The following is a 27,471-nucleotide window of genomic DNA, read 5'->3' on the forward strand; positions in this document are numbered from 1 at the left end:
TCTTCACTCTCCTCTTTCATCAAGAGGCTTTTTAGTTCCTCTTCACTTTCTGCCATAAGGGTGGTATCATCTGCATATCTGAGGTTATTGACATTTCTCCTGGCAATCTTGATTCCAGCTTGTGCTTCTTCCAGTCCAGCGTTTCTCATGATGTACTCTGCATATAAGTGAAATAAGCAGGGTGACGATATACAGCCTTGATGTACTCCTTTTCCTATTTGGAACCAGTCTGTTGTTCCATGTCCAGTTCTAACTGTTGCTTCCTGACCTGCATACAGGTTTCTCCAGAGGCAGGTCAGGTGGTCTGATATTCCCATCTCTTTAAGAATTTTCCAGTTTATTGTGATCCACACAGTCAAAGGCTTTGGCATAGTCAGTAAAGCAGAAATAGATGTTTTTCTGGAACTCTCTTGCTTTTTCCATGATCCAGCGGATGTTGGCAATTTGATCTCTGGTTCCTCTGCCTTTTCTAAAACCAGCTTGAACATTTGGAAGTTCATGGTTCACGTATTGCTGAAGCCTGGCTTGGAGAATTTTGAGCATTACTTTACTAGTATGTGAGATGAGTGCAATTGTGCGGTAATTTGAGCATTCTTTGGCATTGCCTTTCTTTGGGATTGGAATGAAAACTGACCTTCTCCAGTCCTGTGGCCACTGCTGAGTTTTCCAAATTTGCTGGCATATTGAGTGCAGCACTTTCACAGCATCATCTTTCAGGATTTGAAATAGCTCAACTGGAATTCCATCACCTCCACTAGCTTTGTTCGCAGTGATGCTTTCTAAGGCCCACTTGACTTCACATTCCAGGATAATATCTATTTAAAGGCTTAGATATTACAAATGTATGGTATTATCTCCGGGAAGACTCATGAAGCTGTTAGGATTGCCGCTGGGGAAGGAAACTTCAAGTATGACTTTTTGTACAAGTTGAAAATTTTTCTTTTTACCAAGAGTAAAAATGACTTACAAGCCAAAAACAGCAACAGCAACAACAAAAAACACAAAGACCCTTTCGCATAAAGATGAAGGGCCTCCTTGTAGGCAGTGCATCCATCCCCATCCTTACCATCTCAAGTTGCCTGAGCTGCTAACAGTTGAGGAGGACAAACACAGACCACTGGTTTTCTCAATCATTGTTTTTATTAATTGGCTTTATAGGCTAAAGTGCATAGTAAAGACAAAAAAGGAAATGTATACATAGCAAAGGGATGTTTTCTTGCCAACATTAGAAAGACCTGAGATGCCTAAGTGTCAGTTAGAGGGAACACTGGACTGAGGGAGTATGTATTCAGGCAGCAGGCCTGGGGGCTGGCTTCTGGTGTGGACCTGGGATCTGCAGAAGCCACTGGCATGCTAACCCTGCCCAGGTAAAAGCTGCAGTAGAGGGTGTCGGGACAAAGGGTCACACTTTGGATAGGTGCTTCTGGTACCAAATCAGAGTCCAGTTCCACTCAAGGCCCTGGGGAACCAGCACAGCTACTGAACCTCCCCTACTACAGGTAAAGTAACCTCCACCATCCCAAAGTGCAAGTCACAGGAAGGGTACGGGGGTGACTCCTTAGCCTAGGCCTGCTGCACAAGCCCCCAGCTGTGGGGTCACACCTTCCCCCACTCTCAGTGAATATGTAACTGGGTCATGATTGGTCCGCAAAGTCTCTGTCTCATCACATGCCTCCTTTTCCTGAAACAAAGGTGCCCAAGGAGAAGAGGAGGGGTTCTTGAGCTCCTTGGAATGATAATTCACAAACAACAACTCTGGGCCTCTGTTTATTAGAGCAGAAGTCAGCCTGCAAGTTAGGGCCTGGCAATTTAGAATGAGTCTGCTTCACTGAGCTCGTATCTGCCTCTGGAGCACTGCAGAGAAAGAACATCTGACTGAGTCAGGACCCAGAGACACCATAGACAGCCCTGGGTGGAAGCCCAAACATGCTCCAGGCAGTCTGTCCACTAACTTGTAGGAGAGAAAAAGAAGAGAAATCTGTTAACTTTGCTCTCAGTTCTGGAGGTAAAGTGCTTACTCTAGCGCAGGAGTAAATCTAGAAACAAATGTGGGCAAGCCCTAAAAGTGGCTCCTTAAACAGGTGCTAAGACTAAAGGACAATAATAAAAAACAACCTTCAGTTCCTTCGGCAGGGAGCTGGCCCAGCCCTGTGGTGGCCAGGGCAAAAGGCAGTGGGCTGCCACTTTCCTACATCATCCTCTGGAGCTCCTCATAGTTCATCATGTTGTTGGCTGTATCAGACCAGGCAGGGTGCTGGGCTCCATCCATCTCGGAAGCAAGCCGATTGCTTCTTTCCAGCGTGTGGTTTTCCCCCCCGATCACCTCCTGACACTCAGGGCACTTGGCCCTCTGCATGGCTCCCCCACAGTCGCCAATCACATAGATGTGGCCATTGGGGCACTTAAACCAGTGGCCACGACGGTAACCCATGGCTTTGACGATCTGCACTCGCTCTTCCTCTGAGATGCCCAGGCCAGAGCAGGGGAGAGCAGCTTTCAGAGCTTCCATCTTTCTCTGCACAAGCTCTGCATCCTTCTGGGTGAACTTACATGTTCTCTCAAGGATGTTCCGGACAGTGCTGATCTCTTCAGCGACGCTGCCTCTCACCTTCCCCTCGGCCATCTTGCAGCGGGTCAGGAGGTTCACCAGGTATCTGAGCCTCTGGATTTCACTTTGGAGGTCATCTAACTCCTGGCTGCTGAAGCTCAAACGCTTCTTGGCAAGCCATTCGTGAACCTGGTCTAATCGAGTCCTCACTTTCTCTTGCTCTAAGACATGCACTTTTTTCAGGGAATCATATAGGCCAGCCAGGTGGTCATAGAAGCTGATATAATTCTCAACAAGGCCCAGGTCCTTCACTGACAGATTTTTCTGGGCCAGCTTCTCTTCCAACTTCAGGAAATCTTCCGGGAGCTCCTGGCAGAGGAGTTTCTTCCCCTCCAGTAGGGCCGTAAGTCGCTCCTGGCTGACTGCGATCTCCCCTGCTGAGCCCAAGATCTTTTCCTTAACGACTTCAATCTCTTCCAGGCGCTGTTTGAGGCTGGTTCCGTATCTCAGATTTTTGCGGATGGGCACCTGGCAGATAGGGCAGACCTTCAACCTGATGGCAACTTCGTCACCCTGCTCGTTCATGTAGCGGTCTAGGGCTTGCACTTCAAAGATGTGGCTGCAGTCTTCCAGCTGTACAAAGCGAGCATCTGGCTCATCCTCAGAACCAAAGAAGATCTGGGTGACTTCTTCCTGGTGGCAGACACGGCACTTCTTGGGGCATGGTTCCCCACACAAACCAATGCACGGGTGGCCACAGGCCAGCAGCTTGGTACAAGGCACGTAGCATGGTGGTCGGTCACAGGGCTCAGAGCAGAGTCTGGTGCACTGGTAGTGCCGGCAGCGCCAGATGCAGGGTTCCATGCAGGGAGTACACAGTTCCCCACACTTCTTCTTGCACTGGCTGTGGACGCAGCGGTTCTGACAGATCCGCTGGCAGGGTGGACACTCGCCAGTGCAGGGCTCCTGGCACTTGTGTGAACAGATGAGCAGGCGCTTGCAGGGCTGCTGACAGCGCTCATGGAAGCGCCCTTCGAAGCAGCTGTGGCAGGAGCCGGGACACGGATGCCCACAGTCCAAGATGCCACCACACTTGGTGGTGCACTGCACTGGCAGGCCATGCTTGAGGTCCTCCACGTTGCCACACTTCATCTGTTGTCTGTGCCCACACTTGAGCTTCACGGTGACCATTTCTGAACACAGCCACACACAGTCTTCACCACATGGGTGGCTGCAAGTGTGCCCACATTTTAGGACCTTGGGGCAAGGCTCTTGGCAGCAGAAATCTGACTCAGGCACAGAACACGGGACCATTTGTTTATGGCCGCACCGGAGAATGGTTTTGGGTACCTTCACCTGACAAGGCTGACACTCCTGGAAGCAGACAAGAGGGCACCGATGCCCATCTTGGCAGATCACCTTCTGGCATGGCTTCATGCACTGGAACTCCTTGTGTGAGGAGTCATAGGGGTGGCAGGCACGAGTGCAGACATGCCCGCAGCCCAGCCGGAACTCACAGGGTAGGCTGCAGCCTCCTTCGGGCACTTTTTGGAAGTCAGAAGCTTTGGATACTAAAGTGTGGGTATCGGGGTGGTTCTGGCAGCAGAGCCGGAGGGCGCAGCCGATTTGATCATTCTCTCGAAGGGTGTGGATGATCTTGCTCCACAGGGGCACCTTGGCCAACATCTGCATGTTCCCAATGCAGTACATGCCCTTCTTGGCGCGGGACAAGGCCACACAGATGCGGTTGGATATCTGAAGAAAACCCACCTTGCCTTCCTGGTTGCTGCGTACTAGTGAGAGGAGGATGATGTCATTCTCCTCCCCTTGGTATTTGTCCACCACGTGGACCTTGACACCCGCGAAGGTCTTGGCAGGCATGAGTTTGCGAAGGCAGAAGAGCTGCCCAGTGTAGGTGGTGAGGATGGTGATCTGGGAGGGCAGGTACTCTTGGCACAGGAAGTACTTGCACAGCTCTACCACAAAGCGAGCCTCGTGCTGGTTCTGATGGCTTCTGCCTTCTTGGATTTCCTGTTCAGGAAAGGTGTGTTCTACAAAGAAAAGGTTGGAAGAGACCCCCTGGAAAGAAAAAGAAGACACATTAGGTTTACTCATGACAGCTTTTTCTAGCTTCATGTGTGCTGGCCACTGGCCCTGTTCCAGAGAGGAACCTTAGAAGGCTTCTGTACACTCCATACCACAATCTTTAATTTATGAGCATCTGCTGTGCTGAGTGCTTTATATACATTATCTCCTGCAATACGGTAATGCGATCAGGCAGCAACCATTATTCTACTGTACAGAAGACCCTTACCCTTAGAACTGGTATATAATTTGCTAAAGGCTACACAGCTACTAAATGGCAGAGCTGGGATTCAAAAACTCAGGTCTGTGTTCTCAACCTCTGTACCACTCCTCTTCTTAATAACTAGCTTTTTATTGTTTGGGGTTTTTGGTTTGTTTGTTTTGCTTTGTTTTTGCCACCACTTGGCTTGTGGGATCTTAGTACCCTGATCAGGGATAGAATCTGGGCCCTGGCAGTGAAAGCACCAAGTCCTAACCACTGGACTGCCAGGTAATTCCCAATAGCTAGCTTTTTAGAAAGCTGGCTGTATACCCTTCTGAAAGCCCCTTTTCGTCCTGAGAAAAAGATAACCTCCTAGGTTGCTGACAGCATCAGAGAAAGATCAGGTAAAGCAGATTCACCTTAATCTTCTCATATTTGAGAACAGAAGGATGGTTTTCCAGATCCTGGTAAATGTGAGGGGTCAAAAGCCGGGCAATTTCAGGACGCATGCGGTGCTGAAACAAGACACGTATGTCATTAAACACATGGGCAGAGAATAAATGGACAGTTTTAAAGACTAAGTTGCTAGTGGAAAATCTGGGGAGATGACATTTGAAAAGAACAGGGAGAAAAGAGCAGAAGAGAAACAGCTTCTTCATCTGACACAAACTCACCACGGCTGGTCTTGTGTTATCTTAAAACAGAAAACAAAATCAGACAGAGTCATTTCATTACTAAACTAGCTTTATTTTATGAACCCTTTCTTATTGGCAGTTGGCAGGCTGCCAGGAGCCTTCACCTGGACATTCGGTAATAATGAAGATCTAGCTTCTCACCTGGTAATTCAGACGGACAAAAGGAATGTTTACTTTCACCAGCCGTTCAAAGAGGGACACCTCCAGGTTGAAATTCTTGGCCAGGTCATACACATTGGCGCTGGGGCGTAGCTGAAAAGAGAAACACGGCTGAGGATTGTCCACTGAAAATATATGTTAACCATCCACCCATCCACCCACCTATCAAATGTTTTTCAAGTGACTTCTGGGTTCCTGGCTCGGCTTTAGATGTTAACAGGCTAGGGGCAAAGAATGACAAAGACCATGAAGCCAAGAAATAAGGGTGATGTGACAGAATGCCTGGGGGTGGAGGTTCTTTACATAGATCTCCCTGAAGAGTGACATCTGAGTTGACACCAGCATGGAGGAAGTTGTTAGTCATTCAAAAAGGAAGCCATAAGAGGAAACAGAAAGGATAGGAGTTGGGAACACAGTGAGCAAATGAGACAGATGGTGGTGTGAGGTGAGGTCAGAGAAACAGGCTGTACCCTGAGAATATAGGTCTTTGTAGGCCACTTTAAGATGCTTGATTTTTATATTAAGTTCAATGGGTAACCACTGAGGGGTTTTAAGCTGGGGAGTAACATGACCTGATTTGAGTTTTTTTAAAAAATTCACTTTGGTTCCTTTATGAGGAATGGATTACAGCATGGCAAAAAACGGAACCAGTGGGATGGGGAGCATGCTGTTTTAACAGTCCACTTAAAATGCCAAGGTAAATTAAAAACGGCAAAGAGGCCAGATGGAATAGATGACGCTACCTCTAAAATATGCCCCAAATCTAAGAGGACCTGCTCTTACACTGGACATGGGAGGTGAGGAAAAGAGGAATCACAGAAAGCCACCAACAAGCCTGAGGATGGAGGAAGGAAGCAGAGGCCAGGGTCTTCCTGTCTGATTCCACCCCTGCAGAGAGTCAGTTCATCTTCTAGAGGGCCCAGGCCTACCTGCTGGTGGTCCCCAATCAGAATGAGGTGCTGGCAAGCTTTGCTCAGTGTGGCAATGGTGTGGGCCTCAAGGACCTCTGCAGCCTCTTCCACAATGACGATCCGGGGCTCCACCTTCTGCAGGATCTGGCGATATTTGGCAGCACCTTGAGTCAAGAGAAGAGACTCCTCTGAGTGGATGTACTGGACTCCCTGTGTCACTGGCTTCTGGACCGGTGCACCCTGAACCTGGGTCTGCTTCAGCTGAGTCCTCCTGTCCACCTAGGGCTCTGGGGACCACTGGACGAGAATGAGTGCTGCTGGACAGTCTCCAGAGCAGCAGTGTCCCCATGCCATCACTGCTGAGCACTTGCTTTCACTGTGTTTGGAACCTTGGCACTGGAATCATCAGCTGCTGAAGTTCCAAATGCAATGGAAGCAAGAGGGTGAATATCACCAAGAGAATCCAAAACAGAGCTTGCTCTCAAGAGCTCTTCATGGTATTTTCCTCTAACCTACTAAAGAAGTTTCTCTTTACCCGTCCCAGATAATCTGATAGGCATTTGGCACCAACCGTGAACTCCGTGCTTTCTTACCTGTGGTTGTCATTCCTACAATCTGGGCATCTTTCAGGATGTGCAGGTCTTCCTGGAGTCTCAGCTCAGCCATTCTCTCTGCTGATGTGCGGTACTGGCGTTCATAGTTGAGGATCTTTCGGCGGGTGTCAGCCTGGTACATCTGGAGCCACAGCCTGAAGAATGTGAAGAATGAGGAAGAGGAAGCCACATGCTCTTTGAGAAGTGGTGGAACCCCCTCAGTGTGCCCTGTGCATAAGTGGAACCTACACCCTAGAGGAGGTTACATGCCACAGAGAAAGAAGACAAGACCCAAATGTGCAGGGACCTGAGAGTCCTGCACAACAAAAAATGCCCAAAAAAAGAGATGTGCAGAGAGATGTATGTAAGTGGTCAGGAACTAAGGAAGGCGGGGGATAAAGAACAGATGCTAATTACTGGACAAGAGTCGGGAACTTCAAAAGCTTCAAGAAGAATTTCTCACAAATTGTCCCTACTCCATTCCTGCCAAGCCCCCTCCCCCCTCCTCCCCCAATTCTCCATAAGTAAAACAGATTATGTCAGCACTCTTGCTATAAAACCTTCCAACAGTCCTCGTCAGCCCTAAGAGGCCCTGCACAACTTGGCCCCTGCCTCCCTCTCTGGCCTCACTTTCCATTTGTCTGAGCCCCAGCCATGGAGGTTGCCTTCTTTCAGTTTCTCAAACAAACATGCTCCCTCCCATCTGGAGGCCTTTATGCATGTGGTCCTCACAAGCTCATCTGCTCCCCTTCCCAACTGGCCTTAATAAGGCCTACTCATCTTTCAGATCTTGCCTCCAGTGTCACTTTCCTGGATAGCTCAGACCAGCTCAGCTCCCATGTTAATATTCTTAGCTCCTTGGTTCTTTCTTTCTCAGTTGTGATGCCTATTTGTAACTTTTTATTTGTGGAACAAACTAATTTGTTTTCCTGGTTAGACTCTAAACCCCACAGGGTAGAGCCGTGTGTGTCTATTCTATCCTATGGCTGCATCCAGCACTCAGATAATCGGGAGTGCTCCATCCATCACCAGTTAGCACTAATGTTGAGGATTTGAAGGGCTTATATTCTAGAAACAGGAAAGGGACACCCTGGGGAAATTACATGGGCTGGCTGGGGGTGGGGGTGGTGGTGAGAATGGGGACAGGCACCATACCTATAAAGCTGCCAGCGAGAATTGAGGTCCAGTTGCCAAACATCCTGGATTTTATTGGCCTCGGCCTCAGTCATGGTGTTCAGCTTGCGAAGCTCAACCTTCACTTTCTTCTTCATTCTCTTTTTCTGGCTGCGCTGGGTCTGCAGATATCAATACCAGTCAGAGTCATGGAGCAGAGATGGGCCTGGTTCTAAGATGGGAGCCAGAGCACACTGAAAAATGGAACTGTCATCTCTGATGAACATCTCTTAAATGTTCCACACTCTCCCTACAGATATTTCATTGCTAAATGAGTGTTCTGGAGCCAGTGTGTCTGGGTTCTAAGTCCCATCTACTACTTATTAGTTGTGGGACCTACAGTAACATATTGAACCTCTATGTGCCTCAGCCTTCCCTTCTATAAAATGGGAATAATAACAGTGCCTCTTCACAGAGTTGCTGGATTGACTGAAGCAGTAAAATACATGGAAAGCACTTTAGAAGAGTGCTGGTAAACTGGTTACTACTGAGCGTCTTTTGACCACAGTCTGCTTCTTATTCCTAAAACACGACAATAGTGGAGGTACATCTCTCTCATTAAATGCTATACAAATCCTGCTAAGATGGTCTTAATGCCATTATATCAAGATAGTATCTTAAACATGTGGGTGAAAAGCACCATTTAGGAGAAAGTATTCTTCCTTGGCTCTGTCAGAATCTGAGGTCATGAGCCTTTAGAAGGACTAGCATGCCAGATGGATGTCATAATACTATGGACTCCCCTCTATTTCAAAACCAAAAAAGTCAACTCCTCCTAAGGCCACACAGCAGAGAGATGCCCAATCCATGCTTCTAAGTACTGTGATCATGATTCTGTGTCTCACATATAGAGACGCTGAACTGAACTAGGAAATCAGGCTCAAAGCCAGCAGACTGGAGAACACTGCATTCAGTAAAAACCTGCCCTCAAAGTCCCTTAGATCATCAGTAGGGTTCAGTGCTCTATTGTCATAGTAACACACGGTAAATTCTGAGGACCCCAGGGTTCTATCAAAGGAAGGAGAAGACAGAAAGTCTGGGCATTTATACTATTCTGGCTCTAAGAGAAATAACAAATTTCAAAGTGAATGAAGGAGAAACATTCCATTCAGTCTATACAGCTTACTTCATTCTGTTTTACTTGAATCCTCTAAAATCCTAATGCTTGGGCTGGTTTGCTGTTGAGAATATCTATAAAAGCACCAAGCACTAAGACCATCAGTGTCTGATCATTTCTCTAGAAGTTCTCTAGAAGTTCAAGAGAAGTCCTTGGCTACCTGCTTCCTGTTTTTCTAAGTTAGCATTTATCGGCAGGACCCCTCTAAAAGGCCGTAATTTCTATACCCTTGAAAACTGGACCTATTTTATACAGGGATTAGGTTGTAAGAGGGGGAAATGAAAGTGAAAGTCGCTCATTTGTATCTGACTCTTTGTGACCCACTGGACTATACAGTCCCTGGAATTCTCCAGGCCAGAATACTAGAGTGGGCAGTCTTTCCCTTCTCCAGGGCATCTTCTCAACCCAGGGATCAAACCCAGGTCTCCTGCACTGCAGGCAGATTCTTTATCAGCTGAGTCATAAGGGAAGCCCTGTAGAAGGGCAAATTAAGCTAATTATGAGGATGAAATGAATATAGTGCAACAGAAGAAGGTGAAAATCAGGTCAGGACAGATGCTCTCAGATGCTCTCTGTTTCCGGAGTTTAACCCACAATCCCCTGGCGGTAATAATTGAACTCCCCTTTCCCACTCTGTTAGGGCTTTCGGGGGCTGTGAGGAAGTGAGTTACCTCCCACTCTCCTGTAGCCTGCTCCTGCCCGGCTGCCGTCCTGGGGCCATGGTTGTCTAGCCTCATGGCCAGGAGTACTTCCGCCAGCTCCTGGATTGCCCCGTTCTCTTCCTTCCTCCGCCGCCGGGGCCGCGCCAGCTCTTCCTCCTCAATCATCCGGTCTGCCTGGATCAGGTCAGCCTCCTCTGCGATCTCAATCAGCGAACCATCTTCTTCCCCTTCCTCTTCCTCCTCCTCCCTTTCTGCTTGGGCTAAGAGAGGACAGCAGGCAGGACATGGATGGAGAGTCTTAACGTCAAAGGGTAAAGAAGGGTACCTACAAGAGCTTAGATGCATGGAGACATTCCCAAGGTTTAAATGGTCACCTCCGCTGAGAGAAACACAGGAGGAATGAAGGGGAGAAAGACACATTTCCTTCCCCACATTTTTGTTACATTTAGAAAATCACATGAATGTATGCCTTTTTAAGGGAGATCTTACTTATGTCAATACATATACAAAGGAAAGTATACAACATAAACGTGCAATTTAAATGATAATAAAAATATATAAAATGAACATCCAGGTATCTTCCACCCAACTTAAGAAGCAGAAAGTTACCAATTTCTTTGAAGACATTTGTGGGCTGTACTAACTTGAATTTTTTATTACTTATTCCTCCCTTTTAACTTTACCATATATATGTTGTTGTTCAGTCACTCAAACGTGTCCAACACTCTGTGACCCCATGGACTGCAGCACACCAGGTACCCCTGTCCTTCACTATGTCCCAGAGTTTTCTCAAACTCATGTCCATTGAGTCGATGATACTACATATATAATGTATGTGTGTACGTGTGTTAGTCGCTCAGTTGTGTCCAACTCTTTTCAACTCCACAGCTCTTCCGTCCATGGAATTCTCCAGGCAGGAATACTGGAGTGGGTTGCCATTCCCTTCTCTAGGATATAATGAATATACATCTTCAAATAATGCATTATCTAGCTTTGACTTTTCTGAGCTCTAAAGAAATTAAATCACATTGAATATATTTTCCTGTAACTTGTTTTTTTTCATTCAGTATGTTTCTGAGAGTCATATCATATTGCTGTATATGCTGTAATTCATTCCTTTTCACAGTGGTATGGATTATCTGAATAGACGGTAATTGATCCATCTGTTGTACAAATGTGGATGGACATTTTGAGTTCCTTATGTGGATCTGCCAATCAATATTTCCACTAGTATCATATCAGAGTTCCTGCTGCTCACATTCTTCTCAGTGTGGGATTATATCAAACATTTTAATTTTTGCCAGTCTAGTAGGTGTGTAATAGTATATTCTTGTAGTTTTAATTCCTCGTTTCTAGTGAGCACTTTTCATGTTTATTGACCGTGAAGATTTTGTGATATGCTTCTTTAAAAGTCTTTTATTTGTTTTCCTATTAAGCTTTCATTGGTCTTTTTTGATTGATTATAGTTCTTTATAAATTCTGGGCATTACTATAAAGTCTTGCTCTTCTAGTCTTAACCACATTCCACCATAAGATGTGATTCTAGGTATACATGCACTTCTTACCTGTATTTTCAGGTACTGCTGGAGCAACACTTTGGGTGAAAGAACCAACACCCAGACCGAGAAACTCCAACATCACGGAATGTTTCCGACCCCGGAAGCAAACCCATTCACTATCCTGAGGAAAGAAGAATTATTAGTTAAGGAGAATTCTATGACAACTCAGTATGAAGGAAAGGTCTTCTCAAGAGGTCAAAAGGTAATTCCCCTAGAACTCTCTCAAAAATGCAATGTTTGGGCTTTGTTTAACTGGGTCTGTTAATAGAACTTGTACAGAATTTTAAAAACAAAATTTTTCTGCTTCTTTTGACAAAATCAGGAGCTATGGGGGCAATGAACCTGTGTTCCTAAAAGGCAACAAATGGCTGAAGAGCGCTGTTGCCATGCCTTTTCCGGTTTGCCTCAGTCCTCACTACTTAACAACACAGTTAACTAGCCTGCTTCAGTCATTCACACGACCTGACTGACCCTTTTTAAAGTTTTTGGGTTTGTAACCCTGGAAATGCCAACCCACTGATAGTAGAGCTACCATTTCACTGGATTCCTAGCCACCCACTTTATAGAGATTGCATCATGGACTGCCCTGGTGGTCTGGTGGTTAATACTCCACGCTTCAACTTCAGGAGGGACAAGATAAATCCTTGGTTGGGGAACTAAGATCCCTGCATGCTGCGTGGCACAGCCAAAAGAGAAAAAAAAATCCACAGAGTACATCAGATACTTCTTATAATATCCTTTGAATGCAGGCATTATTATTATTCTTGTTGACTGCTGAGGGCCCTGAGGATCACACTAGCTCAAGTCACACAGTCAGTCTGTGTGACAGGTCTGTCAAGTCCCAGGCCTTCTATACGTGCTAGGTTGCCTTGCTATGATTTGGTTTCATTTAACAAATATTTCGAGCACACTTATTAAGTTAAGAGGTTTACAGATATTAACTTGCTTGTCCAATAACAATCCTGTAAGAATTAAGTTGATCTGTAAAAGACTGCCTTTTTGCAAGTTAAATTTACAAATACTGGCAATTTCACATAGTTCAACTAAATATGGTCCCCATGTGTGTGTGTTTTTTGTTTTTTGCTGCACTTCATGGCATGTGGGATCTTAGTTCCCCGAACAGGGATCAAACCCATGCCCCCTGAAGTGGAAGCTCAGAGTCTGAACCACTGGACCACCAGGGGACGTCCCTATCCCCCTTTATAAAAGAGGTAACAGCAACAAAAAAAATTAAGTCGCCTAGAGCAAAATCAAGATTCATATCCAGCAGACTGGCTCTAGAGTCTTACTTTTGACTAGTATATTCAGGTGACTTTTCTCCCGAGAAGGAACTTTTCACATAACAGCAGAATCATAGCAGATTATAGCTAATACTTTGACTGCTACTTCTGCTGGTGGCTCCCTCCCAATACTGGACGAGAGATGCTTGTACTCCATGGGATGACCCCTCTACCTGGTTTGGTCCATTCATCAGGCTTTTCCAGTGCTGGGGAGAGATAAACTTCTCCAGATGCTGTTCCTGTAGTACCCCACGCATGGTACACTCCAGAGTCTGGGCCCCTTCATGCAGTTCTTGCTCTGACTCCTTCATTTGTGTCATGATCTACCAAGAGCAGAGGGAAATAAGTGGATGAGGAAGTATGTCATCATGCTCAGCAGAACTCAGTCTCTGCCTTGAGGGAAAACAAAGGTAACACAGGAACAGCTAGTCTTAAAACCAGAGGATTAGTATCTAAAATGTCTAAAAGCCTCCTACCACTAGGAAGAAAAGGAAACAAATAATACAACAGGAAAATAGACCAAGTATACCATGGTGGAGACTTCTCTTTCCCTTAGTAGTAAGAATTCAGAGTTTTGGTTGGGCACAACACTGCCCACCTAGAAGATGATATTTATCTGGCCAACAGGCTGGAAGAAAGGTTATGGGTGGTTTGGGCGAAGTAGCTTTAAGGTCCTGGCAGGGGCTGGGAGGGGTGGTGTGCCCTTTTTTGTCCTTTCTCCATCTTGGACTATGAGGGCAAAGATCCCACCATAGGATTAATGGAATGCTGGAAGGAACCTGGGTCGTTCCCAGGTTTGTGGAGCTTCCCTATTTCCCCTGGCCTGCCCACCCACAAAGCCACTGCTGTCTTGGTTGGTTCTCCCTTGAGCAACCTCAGATCTCCGAAGCTGGGACTTACACTCATGTAGGCCCTTCGGAGGTGCAAAGGGAGGTTGCGGCGGAATTCCCGCTTGTTCCGCAGCTCCCTCAGGGTGAACTGCTTCAGGATTTCACTGTTGCTCCTTCCACCTACCCGCACAATGCTGGTCTTTTGACACTTGTAGATGCCTAAGGAGCAAAGTGGAGCACGGGCAGAGTTAAGAGGAGCTACGCTGGATTCTCTTGGGTAAGAGCTGCATGTGTCTGGGGTGTTGGTGCAGCTGGTCCCTAAGGGTACAAACTGGTATTTACAGGAAATCTACCCTACCAGTGAACAAGAAGGCCCCAGAGATGACGTGACCTGCAGAGCAGTAAAGTGTGATGCTTCAGTGCAAAGGCTTTAGACTCAGACACCTGGGGACCCAAGTCTTATCTTTACCACTTACTGCTATCTTACCTGGGGCAGGTCACTTAACTTGAGCCTCAGTTTCTTTGTCTGTGACTTGACGACAGTAATACTTTCCCTATAGGGCTATAGCCTGGATAAACGAGAGAGTATCTTTCTAGCTTCTAGGGGGGGCCTGGCCCAAAGTAAGCATTAGTAAATGCTCTCTATTACTCACTCTATAGATATTTGCTGATTGCTTATTATGTACCAGGCTAGGTTTGGAAGCTAAAGTAGTCAAAACGCAGGCTCAGTTCCTCATTTGTTCTCATGACTCACAGTCTACCAGAGAAGACATGTAAACATTTTAACTTAATAAAATTTAATACTACAAATACATGCTAAAAGTGTGTAACAGGGGACCTTAATTAGTTGGGTGGGGTATGGATCTAATTTTTGAGGATCTAATTTAAACTGAGACTCCAGGAATATTGAAGATTTAATGTAGATGAAAGAAGGATATAAAAGAGTGGAAAATAATAGTCTAAGCATTATTTTCCAAAGAAAAAATAAATACTTATTCATTCATTAATGTGATTAATATTTTTTGAGTGTCTAGAATGTGTCAGGATCTGTGAATATAGAAAGAAATAGGACAAAAGCTCTTAGCATTTATAGTCCAGGGTAGAGATCCATACAAATAAATAGTTACATATGTGCCAATTAAGTCTTAGAAGAAAAAATACAACAGGACCTGGGGCAAGAAGGAAAGTCCATATGAAGTGAGACCTGAGGAATGAGCTGGAACCATCTGGGCTAGATGCATCAAGACTGAGAGAGAGAAGAAAAGAAAAAGTACATGCTAGGCAGAGGAGACAGCATGGGCCAAGAAGAAGCTGGAAGAAGACAAGAAATTGTAGACAATCAGTGTGGCTGGAATTAGAACAAGGGAAGAGGTAGGACAAGAGCATCAGACTTAGGCTGGAGCAGACAACACACAGAGGAGGGCATGCAACCCATTCCAGTCTTCTTGCCTGAAGAATCGCCATGGACAGAGGAGCCTGGTGGGCTACAACCCATGGGGTCACAAAGAGTCAGACACAAGTGAGCGACTAAGCACAAGCACACGGACAACACACAGCCTTTCCTGTCATGGTGAGCAAGGACTGTGGACTTTATTCAAAGTGCAACAGAGAGCAACTGAAGTCGCTCATGGTTCAACTATATATGTCTTAAAAGAGAAGTTTATTTTTTCAGCTGTGCTGTGTGGTTTGTGGAATTTCAGTTCCCTGACCAGGGAATGAACCTGCGCCACGGCAGTGAAGCCCATAATCCTAACCATAGACCACCAGAGCACTCTCAACAGAGAACAATTTTGCCTACAGATATTACCTTCCAGAAACTGGTCCAAAGCATGATTAGTGTAACACACAACCAAGATGGGGAACTTCTGGATGCTAATTTGCCAAACAGGCTCGTTGGTTAGAAGGGCCTGAACAATTTTTAGACCCACATAAGTTTTGCCTAAAAAAACAAGGAAAAAGGAGAGTTAAAAAACTTAAAGAGACTTTCTAAAAGGAGTAATTAATTACTTATAGCAAGTTATTATTATTTAAAATTTTAAGGCAATACATTGAGATGGTTTAAAATCCTAGAAGCACAAATGGTTTTGTATTATGTTCTCCTCATTCTTATGTCTCCAGCTACCTAGTTCCTCTCTTGGAAACAACCAACATTACTAGTTTATTGCATAACTTTTCAGAGACAGTCATTCTATGCATACACAAACAAAAATGAATATACAGTCTTTTTCTAGCTTCCCCCTTCCTTTCTAAAATACAAATAGTAGCAGACTATTTTCACTGTTCTATATCTTGTTTTTTTCACTTACTAAAATTGGAGGCAGTTCTGTGTCAGTATAGAAAAAGAATCCTTTGTTTTTCACAGCTGGAAGGCATTGTTTTCAGCTAGTTTTCTACTGACAGACATATATTAATACATTGTTTCCAATCTCACATGGTGAATTATTTAGAAATGCTTTTAATATACCATAGTAGACTTGCCTTTGTGATAGGAGGGAAAAAGTCACAGAAATCAACATTGGAGTTAGAGTTATGGGCTAATTAGTAAATGCTAAATTCTTATATTGGGTCAGGCTGAGAGGGTAGCCACTGTCCTCAAAAGTACTCAATACTGAGTAATACAAGAAAATAAAAATTTTCAGTATAGAGGAATACTTTTCAGTATAGATAAATGACAATTTCTTGCTTCTTTTTCTTCATATAGTATGTATCGAGTGCCAAATAGGTGTTAGATATGGGGTTAAGTACAAGAAATACAATGGTGAGCAAAACAGCCATGGTTCTTATCTTCTGGAACTTACAGACTTGCAGAAGAGAAAGATAATCACACAAACAAATGTAAAAATCATAAATGTGGAAAATGAGAAATACAAGGTACCAAGAAAACAACTGGGATTCTGGTCTACTCAATGGGACTAGAAGAGGCTTCTATCTATCACTTCTGGGAAAGTGGTAACTGAGTAAGGCTGGGCAAGAGAGAATAGAAATGGACTGGCTGGGAGGTTCCTGCCATCTTCCAGGGAGTGACGGAGGATAAGGCCTGGCTCCAGCAGCTGAGATAAGGAGGCAGACTGGGGAGCCGTTCCAGAGGTAAACTTGATTGCCACAGGATAATGGTTTGGCTGGGGCGGGGAATAGAAAAGAGTAACTCCCATGTTTTTAATTTGGAGTCCTGGATGGATAAGGAGACCTCCAGAGGAAAGAAAATCTTTTTAATTCAATATTTACCCCATTCTCTCCCACTGCTTCCTTCCCCTTAGAATGGATACTTTTGGGGATTTCTACCTCCAAGATGACCCTTCTGTCACCTCCCCTCAAATTCACAGGTAGGCTCTTTTTTAGTAGCTGCGTGTGTGTATGTATGTGTGTAAAGCTAGTGTGAAATTACTAAATTACTACTTGGAGCTAAAGAATCCCAATTCAAATGATAATATTAGGGGAAGTTATTTGGAACACAACATTTTTAAAATATACTAACAGCTCCTACAAATCAGTAAGAAAGGGAAACCATCCAATAGAAATATGTCAGATACAAAAAGGCAATCCATAGAAGCAGTAATATAAGTAGCTAATAAAGACAAGAAAGGATATTTAATCTCACTGTTGATTAAAGAAATACAAATTAACCACTGTGATATACATTTCTAGAGGGCAATTTGGCACTACCTATTAAAATTACAAATTCACATATTGTTTGATTCAGTTAGGGATTTCTCCCCTGGACATATTCTGCTTCTGTGTGAAATGACTCACAAACAAGGTTATTTACTGACATTGTTTGTTTTAGTAAATCTTTCCATAGAGAACTGGTTAAAGAGATTATAAACTAACTATACAATGGAATATTACATACTCATAAACAGGATACTACTTGTGCACCAATCTGAAAGGATCACCAAGATATAAGTTAGCAAAGCAATATGCAAACTGTTTTCTAGCACAGAGAGTTGAACACTAATTCATTCTTGGTGGCAGTACAAACTGGTATATCCTTTTCTTCTTCTAAAGCCCTGAAAGCACTACTTTAATTATGCATATTTTCCCATCATATGGGTGTCTCATCAGTAACTACTTTGCATTTTGTTACATTAGTTTCTTATCATGAGCTGCCATTGTTTTATCGGTATTTTTTAAGGACCTCTTCCCATTGTTTTTTTAATATTCTTTTGAGAGGGTAATATAGCAGTACCTACTATTAATGTGAATTCCCACCTTAAGGAAAAACATTACAGAAGTAATAAGCAGAGTACTCAAATATAAACACACACAGAAATAGATATATGAATACTTAATAAGCACTGTCTGTGAAACTAAAAAACAAACAAAAAAACACAATATGGTACATTCACGCCATGAATACAGGCATGCTGTAAAAAGAGTGAGGTACATTTCTAAATGTGACTGTAGTGTAAAGAATGTAAAAATATCCCTAACATGTAGTTATATACATATATAAATTGTAGACCCATATAGATATATAAATATAGCATAATCTCATTTTTGTTATTTAAAAAATAGGAAAACTATGCATACATACATGTATGTATGTAAACACATAAATACATTCAGAGACACGAAGATGTATCAGTTTTAACTTTGGAAAACATCTGGAATGATGTACGTCAAACTGCTAATAGCAGCTATCCTTCCAGAGAAGGATTAGAGTGGCACACAGGTCAGGGAGGAGGTAGGCAGGTGTATTTCCAAGAGAAACAACTACCATGAGGTAGATGACAGAGCCAGGAGCTTCTAAACTGCCTGAGTCTCAGGTCTGTCAATTGCCATCTGTGTGAGCATCAACATATCATTCAAATCCTTTTTGCCTTAGTTTTTTCATCTACTAACATGGAATGGCTTCTACCTCACAGCCTTGCAATGAGTTAACATATGCAAAAAATAGACAGTAGTATTTGGCACACAGGGTATTTATAGTTGATACTATTTAAATTTATATAAAATCAAGCAAATCAATACAGCCTTTGATGAAGCAGACAGAAGTCAGGCATCTCCCTAAGTCTGACCCCTTAGAAGTCTTTTCTAACCTTGTGATTTTGATCTATTACCATGTATACCAATGAGTCCTCACTGGAAAATCACTATGAGCAGTTCCTTTTTAAAAAAATTTCTACCTATTCATTTTTTGAGCAGCTACTTTTTAAACAAGTTTGATGCCCATTTCAGGGGAATGTCTTAAATTAAGACATTCTAGAAACTTAAGAGTCCAAGCCACCCTTGCCTATCTCTTAGGGCAGATGTGTGCTGTGAAAAATTTTATCTTACCTGTTCCAGGAGGTCCTTGAATAATAGCCAGTTCTCTTGTGAGAGCAAACCGCAAGGCTTCCATCTGGGAGTCATCCAGCCTCAGGGCTTCTTTGGAGGGCCACTGGCAGGGGTCTAAGACATTAACTCTGGGATGTCTCAAGCCCTCGTCATTCCTCAGAGGTTCCCCAGTGGCTGAGGGATTCTTTATTAACGGAGTGAAATCATATCTGCCCCCCATGAGCAAGTACCTTGGCTCCCTCACATCAGAGTCACACTCCACGATGTTCCTCTGGAAGGGGACATCTTCCTCTTGGACTTCCTGGAGTCCTTCCAGGACGTGCCTATAGGCCTCAAAGTAGGCGGTTGTCTCCACCATGAGGAAAGAGTCAGAGGGCTGGACATCTGCGAGCAGCTGTTGGCTCTGCTCATTGAAAGAGAGCTGGACAATTCCTCGGCAGAGATCTTCCTGCTCCCGGTTAGACACAGTAGCAAAAAGAAACGTCTCAAAGTTGTCCTTGGACATGCACACTAAGGATCCATAGAGCAATCGCTTGGAGTTCTGCCAGCGGACAAACTTCAGTGGTTTTGTGTCAAATTGCACCTTGTAGACAATACCTGTCGATGAACACACAGGGGTGATAATCCTGGTATCAAAGTAGATTCGGATGTCATCAAACTTTCTCTTCCTCAGGCCTTGGTCTTCAAAGCTTTGGAGAAGTTCCAAAATGCCCTCTCGTAGGGGTCTGACAAAATCCTCTCGTAGGAGTCTGAAGTGGGTATCTAGATAGACAGCAGTGCTCTCATATTTTCCAGAAATAATGTTGGGGCGAAGGAATGGCTTTTCATCCAAGTGCACTTCATTGTAAGTGGGATAAATGGGCATGGTCCGGTAGCTCTCAACATGGTCTTCTGCCTTGGGCTGCACAAGAGTGTAGGTATCCACTTTTAAAGTGCCCTCTCGTCTCTTTTCCTGCAGATGTTCAATGATGGTCTGGACCTTTTCCAGGTTCTTCTCTGTCTCCTCTTCTATGTTAACACCAGAGGCCCTCAAAGCATTAAGAGAAGCTGGCAAGAGAGAAATGAGCATGGAAGTTTCCTGCACAGAGCTGGCAGGGAAGACACTTACAAGGTCCTGGAGGAGGGAGATGATATTGCTAATGTGTTTTGGATACTGGTTTCGAACTTCAGGGAGGGGTTCAGTGATCATCCCTACCACATAAGCTGGCAAGCAAACTTTGAGGAATTTGGAATTCTTCAATATGCCCAGGATATGGAGAACACTGTGGCGGTCCATTTTGGAACTGCAAGCCTTCCGAAGAACCTGGCAGATGAGCTCAAGGAAGTCCGACTTCATAAAAGAATGAGACAAGAGTTCCTGCAGTCCTGAACATGTGGCAAGGGTGATGACCACCTCAGAGGAGTCTTTCTGCAGAAGACTTTCCAGGAACTTGTAGCCCAGTTTCTTTACCTGCTGTGGCTGTTCTGCAGGCTTTTGGTGGGGGGTCCGCCACTGCTGGAAGTTTTCATCAGATCGTGGTGGGGGTCTGCGGTTCCTTCCCTCCTGGTTGCCATTTCTCCTCCTGGTGTCATTTTCCTGACCGTGTCTTTGGCCTCTAGGCTCGTCATTGGCATGACCTTCCTGGTTCCTCCTTCCCTGATGTGGGTTCCCGCCCATGGCCCCAAACCTCTCTTCTCTTTGCCGATGAGGAAAAGGATGGCTGCTGGCCCTGGGATGCCTTCTGGGCTGGCTGGCTCCTCCTCTGAGAGCATTGGCTGGTGGGTTATTGGCCTGATTTCTAGCTCTTGGTGGTAATTCTCCATCCATAGGTCCTAAACACAACGGGAATTTGGGGCAAACATAAAAATCAAGATGCAAGAAAATCCAATAGTACAACAATATGAACATACTCGTATTTTCCAAAACAACTAAGGAGCTTAGGTTTTATTCGGAGAGATAAAAGGTTTCCTACCAAGTCATGTTGTTAAATATAAAATACATTACTATGGTTGCTGTATACATTATGAAAATACTGTTTTTTCAGAGGGTACAAAAAGAACAAAGGGAATAAACATTTGTTGAGTGCCTCATACATGACAGAAAATAATTACTCATTTAATCTTCATAAGCTGGGATTATTTCAGGGGCTCAAAAAGATCATCTCATTTTCTCAGTCTCTTGCCAATACCAAACAATAGTGAAAGCATGAGTTTCATAGCCAAACAGACCTGATTCAAATCTTGGTCTAGGGACTTCCCTACTGTACAACTTTGGCTAAGTTTTATAATTTCTCTAAGCCTCACTATCTGGGTTGCTGTAAAGATTAAATGTTTATAAGATGCTTAGTATACTATCTGACTTTCTGCTCTAAACAATTAGGTCACAGGCAACAGAGGCATCAAGTGGGGTAAAAGTATACAGGGAAATATATATTTGAACTTTGCTCAGCATCAGATGGCAAAAGGGAAGGTAGGACTTCCTTTCCCAAGATGTTTTTGAGCCAAAATAATAGATTGTGAAGGAAACCAAAAAATGAAACTCAAGTTCTGTTTCAGGTCTGAAAAATGAAACTCAAACTTTGATTCAGGAAACTGAAAAGTGAAACTCAAACTGTGATTCAGAAACCTGAAAAATGAAACTTAACTCTTCCTCCTTTCTGCAGCACGAGTTTATCTACATAGTACTTCTCTATTACCAATCCTCAGACAAGGAGGTCTGCAGAAGAGCAGATGTACCCAGCAAACACAAGCTAACATCATCCTGTGGATGAAGCTGAACATGTTCTTCTTGATCTGCCACACATTTCATAAGTGACTTTGGCCAATTTACCCAAGCCCATTTTCTTTCACTTTCCTTTCCTCTAAAACTGAGTCTGGAGCTGACCCAACTTAGCAAAATGACTTGGAGATTTTAAAAACAAATAAAATAAGATTGTATGCAATGATTTGATGATAACAAATGTTATAAAAGTTTCAAATGAATACCATATTCAAGATGACTGGGCCATTTCATGCCGTCAGATCCAAAAAAATCTACTAATGTACATATTTTCTTGTAACTGTTGTTTTTACATTTACTTTTCAAACTCCCAAGATATCATTAAATTTAGTCCTTTTAATACTGGTAAAAAGTCCTACTTTTAATGCTGGTCTGATTAGAAGACAATGTTTTGGAAGAATGGAAAACTGTATTATTTCTCAACCTTTCAACATTCACATAGCTCATAAAATAATATTCTACAGTTCTTCCTCATCTGTTTCACAACCGAAATTCGGAGGATATATTGCAAACTTAGGAAAAGGCAAGACTCCATTCAGTTTTGTTTTAGACAGTTCTGAGCAAACAGAATAATCATTGCAGTAGAGTGATGCTTTTGGAACTAACTTTGCTTTGGTGACTAGAACTCTATACACATACCATCGAACACATAGCCACTAGCTATGTGTAGCTATTAAGCGTCTTAAATGTGACTAGTCTGAATTAAGATGTGTAGAATGACACATGGAATTTTGAAGCCTTCGCAGAAAAAAAGTTGAATACCTCATTAAAATTTTTTATATTGGTAACATATGAAAATGATAATATTGAACACTTGTGGGGAATAAACACAAATTGAAATTGCTGAAGTACTATGAACACTGAAAGGCAGGTGTACTCTCATGTTCATCACAGCATTATTTACAATAGCCAAGATATGGAAGCAGCCTAAGTGAATGAATAAAGAAGATGTGGGGTGTACACACACACACACACACACACACACACACAATGGACTATAACTCAGCTATAAAAAGAATTAAATCTTACAATTTTTAACAACATGGGTGGACCTAGAGGGTATTATGGTAAATGAGGCAGAGAAAGACAAATGCTCTACGACTTTACTTAAATGTGGAACTTAAAAAAAACAAAAGAAGTGAACAAACACAAAAAAATAGAAACAAAATTATAGATACAAAGAATAAATAGGTGATTACCAGCGGGGAGGGAAGTAGGGGAAGAAGAGAAGTAGGTAAGGCAGATTAAGAGGTACAAACTCCCAGTTATAAGATTAATAAATAGTAGAGAAATAACGTATAACACGATAAATGTAGTTAACACTGCTATATATTAAATATTAAAGTTTTTAAGAGAGTAAATCTTAAGATTTACCCTAAAAATCCTAATTTTTTCCTTCATCACAAGGAAAAAACTTTTTTTCTATTTCTTTAGTTTTGTTTGTATACGAGATGATGGATGTTCATTAAACTTATTCTGGTAATCATTTCATGATATATATTTAAGTCAAATTATTATGCTATATACCTTAAACTTACACAGTGCTGTATGTCAATTATATTTCAATAAAACTAGAAGGAAAAAACTCCAAGAAAAGAACTATAATAATAAAACATACTCAATTATAATAAAATGATATTATTTGGATACATTGGCTTAAATAAGACAAATACCAAATTCAATTAAATGATTATTTAGTATTAAGTTTTTAAATTTCATGTCACCTGTTTTTTGTTTTTAATGATGCTACTAGAACATCAAAAATTATGTTTTTGGCTTGCTATGTTTCTACTGGATAATGCTGCTCTAAACCAGTTATTGCCATTTCTGATACCTCATCTCTACCTTTGCTAAAGTGAATTGTACCAATTTAGAAGCTCTCTTCAGAGAAGGCAATGGCACCCCACTCCAGTACTCTTGCCTGGAAAATCCATGGACGGAGGAGCCTGGTAGGCTGCAGTCCATGGGGTCACTAAGAGTCGGGCACGACTGAGCGACTTCACTTTCACTTTTTACTTTCATGCATTGGAGAAGGAAATGGCAACCCACTCCAGTATTCTTGCTTGGAGAATCCCAGGGACAGAGCTGAATGGGCTGCTGTCTATGGGGTCCCACAGAGTCGGACACGACTGAAGCGACTTAGCAGCAGCAGCAGCAGCAGAAGCTCTCTTAAGGAAAGGGGAGGGCTGTTTAGTCTCAAAGTCACTCATGCTGTAGCTAAAGAATAAATCATTCTCGGTTTTTCTGACTTTGCTGCTCGGCTTGCAGGATCTTAGTTCCCCAACCAGGGACTAACCCGGGCCATTGCAGGAAAGTACCAAGTCCTGGAGAAGGAAATGGCAACCCACTCCAGTATTCTTGCCTGGAGAATCCCATGGACGGAGGAGCCTGGTGGGCTACAGTCCATGGGGTTGCAAAGAGTTGGACACGACTGAGCCACTTCACTTCACTCCACCAAGTCCTAACCACTGGACCTCCAGGGAATTCTCAAGAATAAACCATTCTTTACTTGAGAGATGCAGTCAATTTTGGTGGGCCTGCTCATCCATAAGGAACTTGATTTCCTTCCCATTAGAGATTTTCTTTGACTTAGGTTATTTTCTGATAAGCCCACATAAATTCAAAACATTAAGTTAAAAAGGCACTAAATACACCTAATCTATCAAACATCATAGCTTAGCCAAGCCTACCTTTAATGTGCTCAGAACATTAACAATAGCCTACAGTTGGGCAAACTCATCTAACACAATGCCTATTTTATAACGAAGTGTTGAATATTTCATGTAATTTACTGAATAATGTACTGAAAAAATAAGATGGTTGTCTGGATACAAGTGGTTTTAAGTGTATTAATTGCCTGCTCTTGGGACAGCAAGGCTGACTGGGAGCGGAAGCTCACTGCCACTGCCCAGCATCACAAGAGAGCATCTTACCACACACATATCGCTAGCCCAGGAAAAGTTCAAAATTCAAGTCTGAAGCACAGCTTCTACTGAATGGTTATTGCTTTTAGACTACCTTGTAAAGCAAAAAATCATAAGTGGAACCAACATCAATCTGGGATCATCTGAGAGTAGAAAATCTTGCTCACCTCTGTGGTTAATATGAGGATTCCTAGGTCCCACCTCTGGACAAGGTCTTCGGTCCTCCATGTCTGAGTCACCTGATCTCCTCCACGGTCACGTTATTTCAGTTGTCTGGAAGTCTGCACGGTTTAATAGTTTTCAGAGCCTTTGAAACACAGCATCTAGCAGAAAAAGAAAAACAACAAATACCCAAATAGTATCAAGCTAATCCTTCTGCCTCTATATCTTAATGCTTTATTAACTAAGAATCAAACACAGATTTTAATCATGTGCACAAGTGTTCAACTCTGTGAATGCCCAATTATGATACAAAACAGGAAATTCACAATTTAGGATCAAATTCCCCCTTCCCTGCATCCTTGTATTTTCTTGGGGTTAAGGAAGTGTCATCATTTCCCATTCAAAACTCCTGTTTGGTTTATACCTTTAGCCAAGTTACTTAATCAGTTGCTAGGTTTCATTTTCCTCTCCTATAAAGCAAACAAATATTGTTGCCAGGACAGAAAAAAATTACATTTTTATTAACCCCAAAATCATGTATTGGCCACTCCGCCCAACACTTCTATAATACTCTATAGCTTGCAGTACTCTATAGTTTGTAAATAATTAGTGAGCAGATACTAGACTACTCTTTGGAACAGAGCCAAACTGATAAAGCCCTCCCCTCCACCCCAGCAAGAGAAAGAAAGAACGTTTCAAAAACCAGGAGCCTTAACATCTACTGGATACTGTTTTCTCAGGACCAACTATAGATAGAAACGTGCGGTTCCTTCCTTCTTTCTTCTATCTTGATCTGCAAAGGTAGTCCTACAGGAGTAAGAGGAAGCCCCTTTAAAGGAAACTTCTCCATCCTACTCATACACATCATGTGGGCTGGGGCTGGGGAAAGAGTGGGTAATTGAGAGTTCACAGCAAAGGGACCTTTCCCAACTGTCCCTCTCATTGAGTTTTAACACATTCATACTTGGAAACTGTGAACAGATCTGGCATTATGAGGAGTAGGGAGTCCCCTTCCTTCTTTCTGGGAATATTTTTTGAATCTCATCTCTCATTTTATCAAACCCAGTTCTCAAGGCTGCTGCTGCTGCTGCTGCGTTGCTTCAGTCGTGTCCGACTTTGTGCAATCCCATAGACGGCAGCCCACCAGGCTCCCCCGTCCCTGGGATTCTCCAGGCAAGAACACTGGAGTGGGCTGCCATTTCCTTCTCCAATGCATGAAAGTAAAAAGTGAAAGTGAAGGCGCTGAGTTGGGTCTGACTCTTCGGACCCCATGGACTGCAGCCCACCAGGCTCCTCCGTCCATGGGATTTTCCAGGCAAGAGTTCTCAAGGCACAAGTTCAATATTTAGAGTTTTTCTGTTTAATTATAAAAACTTCTCAGGGAACAATTCCTTCTCTTGTTGAAAAAAAAAATACTCAAATAGAAACTCACAAATTTCTGGGATAAAAGAAACAGAAGAAAAGAAAGCAGAAAGGCAAGGAAAGGGAGAAGCAGGGAGGAACAGGAAATGCTACCAAAAAAGCAAACTAGAGTGGGTTTATTTGGGAATCAAAGCCTCAAAGGACAGGAAGAAGAAAATCAGTGATGTTCAAGCCAAAGGAAGAGTTAAATCAGAGAAGAATGTAATTTACCAGGGTGGAATGAAAGATGTTAGAGGAAGTTTCCAGGCTCCTGAGAGAGTAGAAGAAAGGACGGAGAAGTCCCTGACACCCAGGGCCTCAGCAGGTCATGATGGAACTATTATAGGGTCAAGGGACAGCCAGGGCTGGGTGGGGCCACGAAGAAGGTGCCCTGCAAGGCTGAAGCCTGGAGCGGCTGGGGAGGTTGGGGAGACAGCAAGAGGTTTGGGGTTCTCAGGAGGGAGAAACTGAACTCAGCTGGGGGCTGCGTGCTGAAGCGCCGAGGGCGGGGAGCGGGGCGCCTAGAAATAAGGATGGGGAGTCTAGGTGCGGAGGGTGCTTCTAGAAGAAAGGGGATGAGTGAGGTGATGGAAGGTGAGGATGAAGGAGGGGCTGTGGCAGAAAGTGAGGACCGAGATGTGGGGGACAGAGGGGAACTAGATGATGAGGATGTAGGCGGAGGAGGTGATGGAGACGCTGAGGAGGGTAAGAGCGACGATGGGAAGAGGGGACAGGGACTCAGGTGGATGAGGGGGGCGCTGAGGGGGTGATGAGTGCGGAGATGGGTGATGGAGGTCCTCAGAGAGTGACAGGGGCTCTGAGGCGGGTGATGGGGACGCGGGGGCTGAGGGGGCGGCGGCAGAGGCAGGCGAAGGGCGGCACGGACCCCGAGTGGCAGCGGGCGGGACCAAGTGTGGGACAGGGGCGCGGGGCACGGGGTCGCTCACCAGGCTCCGGCGCGTCCTCTCTCCGCCGCCGCCGCCGCCGACTGGCGCTCGGACTCGGGCCCAGGCAGGTCCGCGGCCCCGCCCGGCACCGCGCACTTTCGGTTTCCCGGCCCCTCAGACACGGGGCGGGGCGAGGGGCCGGCCGGCAGGAAGACGGGGGGAGGAGGAGGAGGTGGCCCAGGACGCCG

The 27,471-nt window shown here is 43.9% G+C and overlaps 1 protein-coding gene across 1 annotated transcript; it reads right to left on the reverse strand.

The window, feature by feature from the left end:
* Positions 1-1,121: 1,121 nt before the first annotated feature.
* On the reverse strand, positions 1,122-27,416 carry ZNFX1 (zinc finger NFX1-type containing 1). Its single transcript, XM_061437911.1, has 14 exons — positions 27,284-27,416; positions 24,941-25,096; positions 19,092-20,903; positions 15,622-15,753; positions 13,885-14,033; positions 13,158-13,307; positions 11,711-11,825; positions 10,155-10,405; positions 8,349-8,488; positions 7,194-7,348; positions 6,619-6,764; positions 5,672-5,782; positions 5,255-5,350; positions 1,122-4,627 (listed from the first exon to the last, which is right to left on the reverse strand). Exons 2-14 carry the CDS (start codon positions 24,999-25,001, stop codon positions 2,189-2,191), a joined length of 5,757 nt encoding a protein of 1,918 aa, XP_061293895.1. The 5' UTR covers positions 25,002-25,096; positions 27,284-27,416; the 3' UTR covers positions 1,122-2,188.
* Positions 27,417-27,471: the final 55 nt, after the last annotated feature.

Source organism: Bos javanicus, chromosome 13 (genome assembly GCF_032452875.1).
Source record: "Bos javanicus breed banteng chromosome 13, ARS-OSU_banteng_1.0, whole genome shotgun sequence".
Taxonomy (NCBI): Eukaryota; Metazoa; Chordata; class Mammalia; order Artiodactyla; family Bovidae; genus Bos; species Bos javanicus.

Bases quoted from the DNA above. Each gene is read 5' to 3' on its own strand.
- ZNFX1 (XM_061437911.1), bottom strand. From the start codon at position 25,001: ATGGAGGACCGAAGACCTTGTCCAGAGGTGGGACCTAGGAATCCTCAT. The intron at 7,349-8,348 runs GTATGGTGCCTG...CACATTCTTCAG, and splicing joins TCTCGCTGGCAGCTTTATAG to GCTGTGGCTCCAGATGTACC. The intron at 4,628-5,254 runs GTGAATCTGCTT...TTTTCTTTCCAG, and splicing joins TCAAATATGAGAAGATTAAG to GGGGTCTCTTCCAACCTTTT.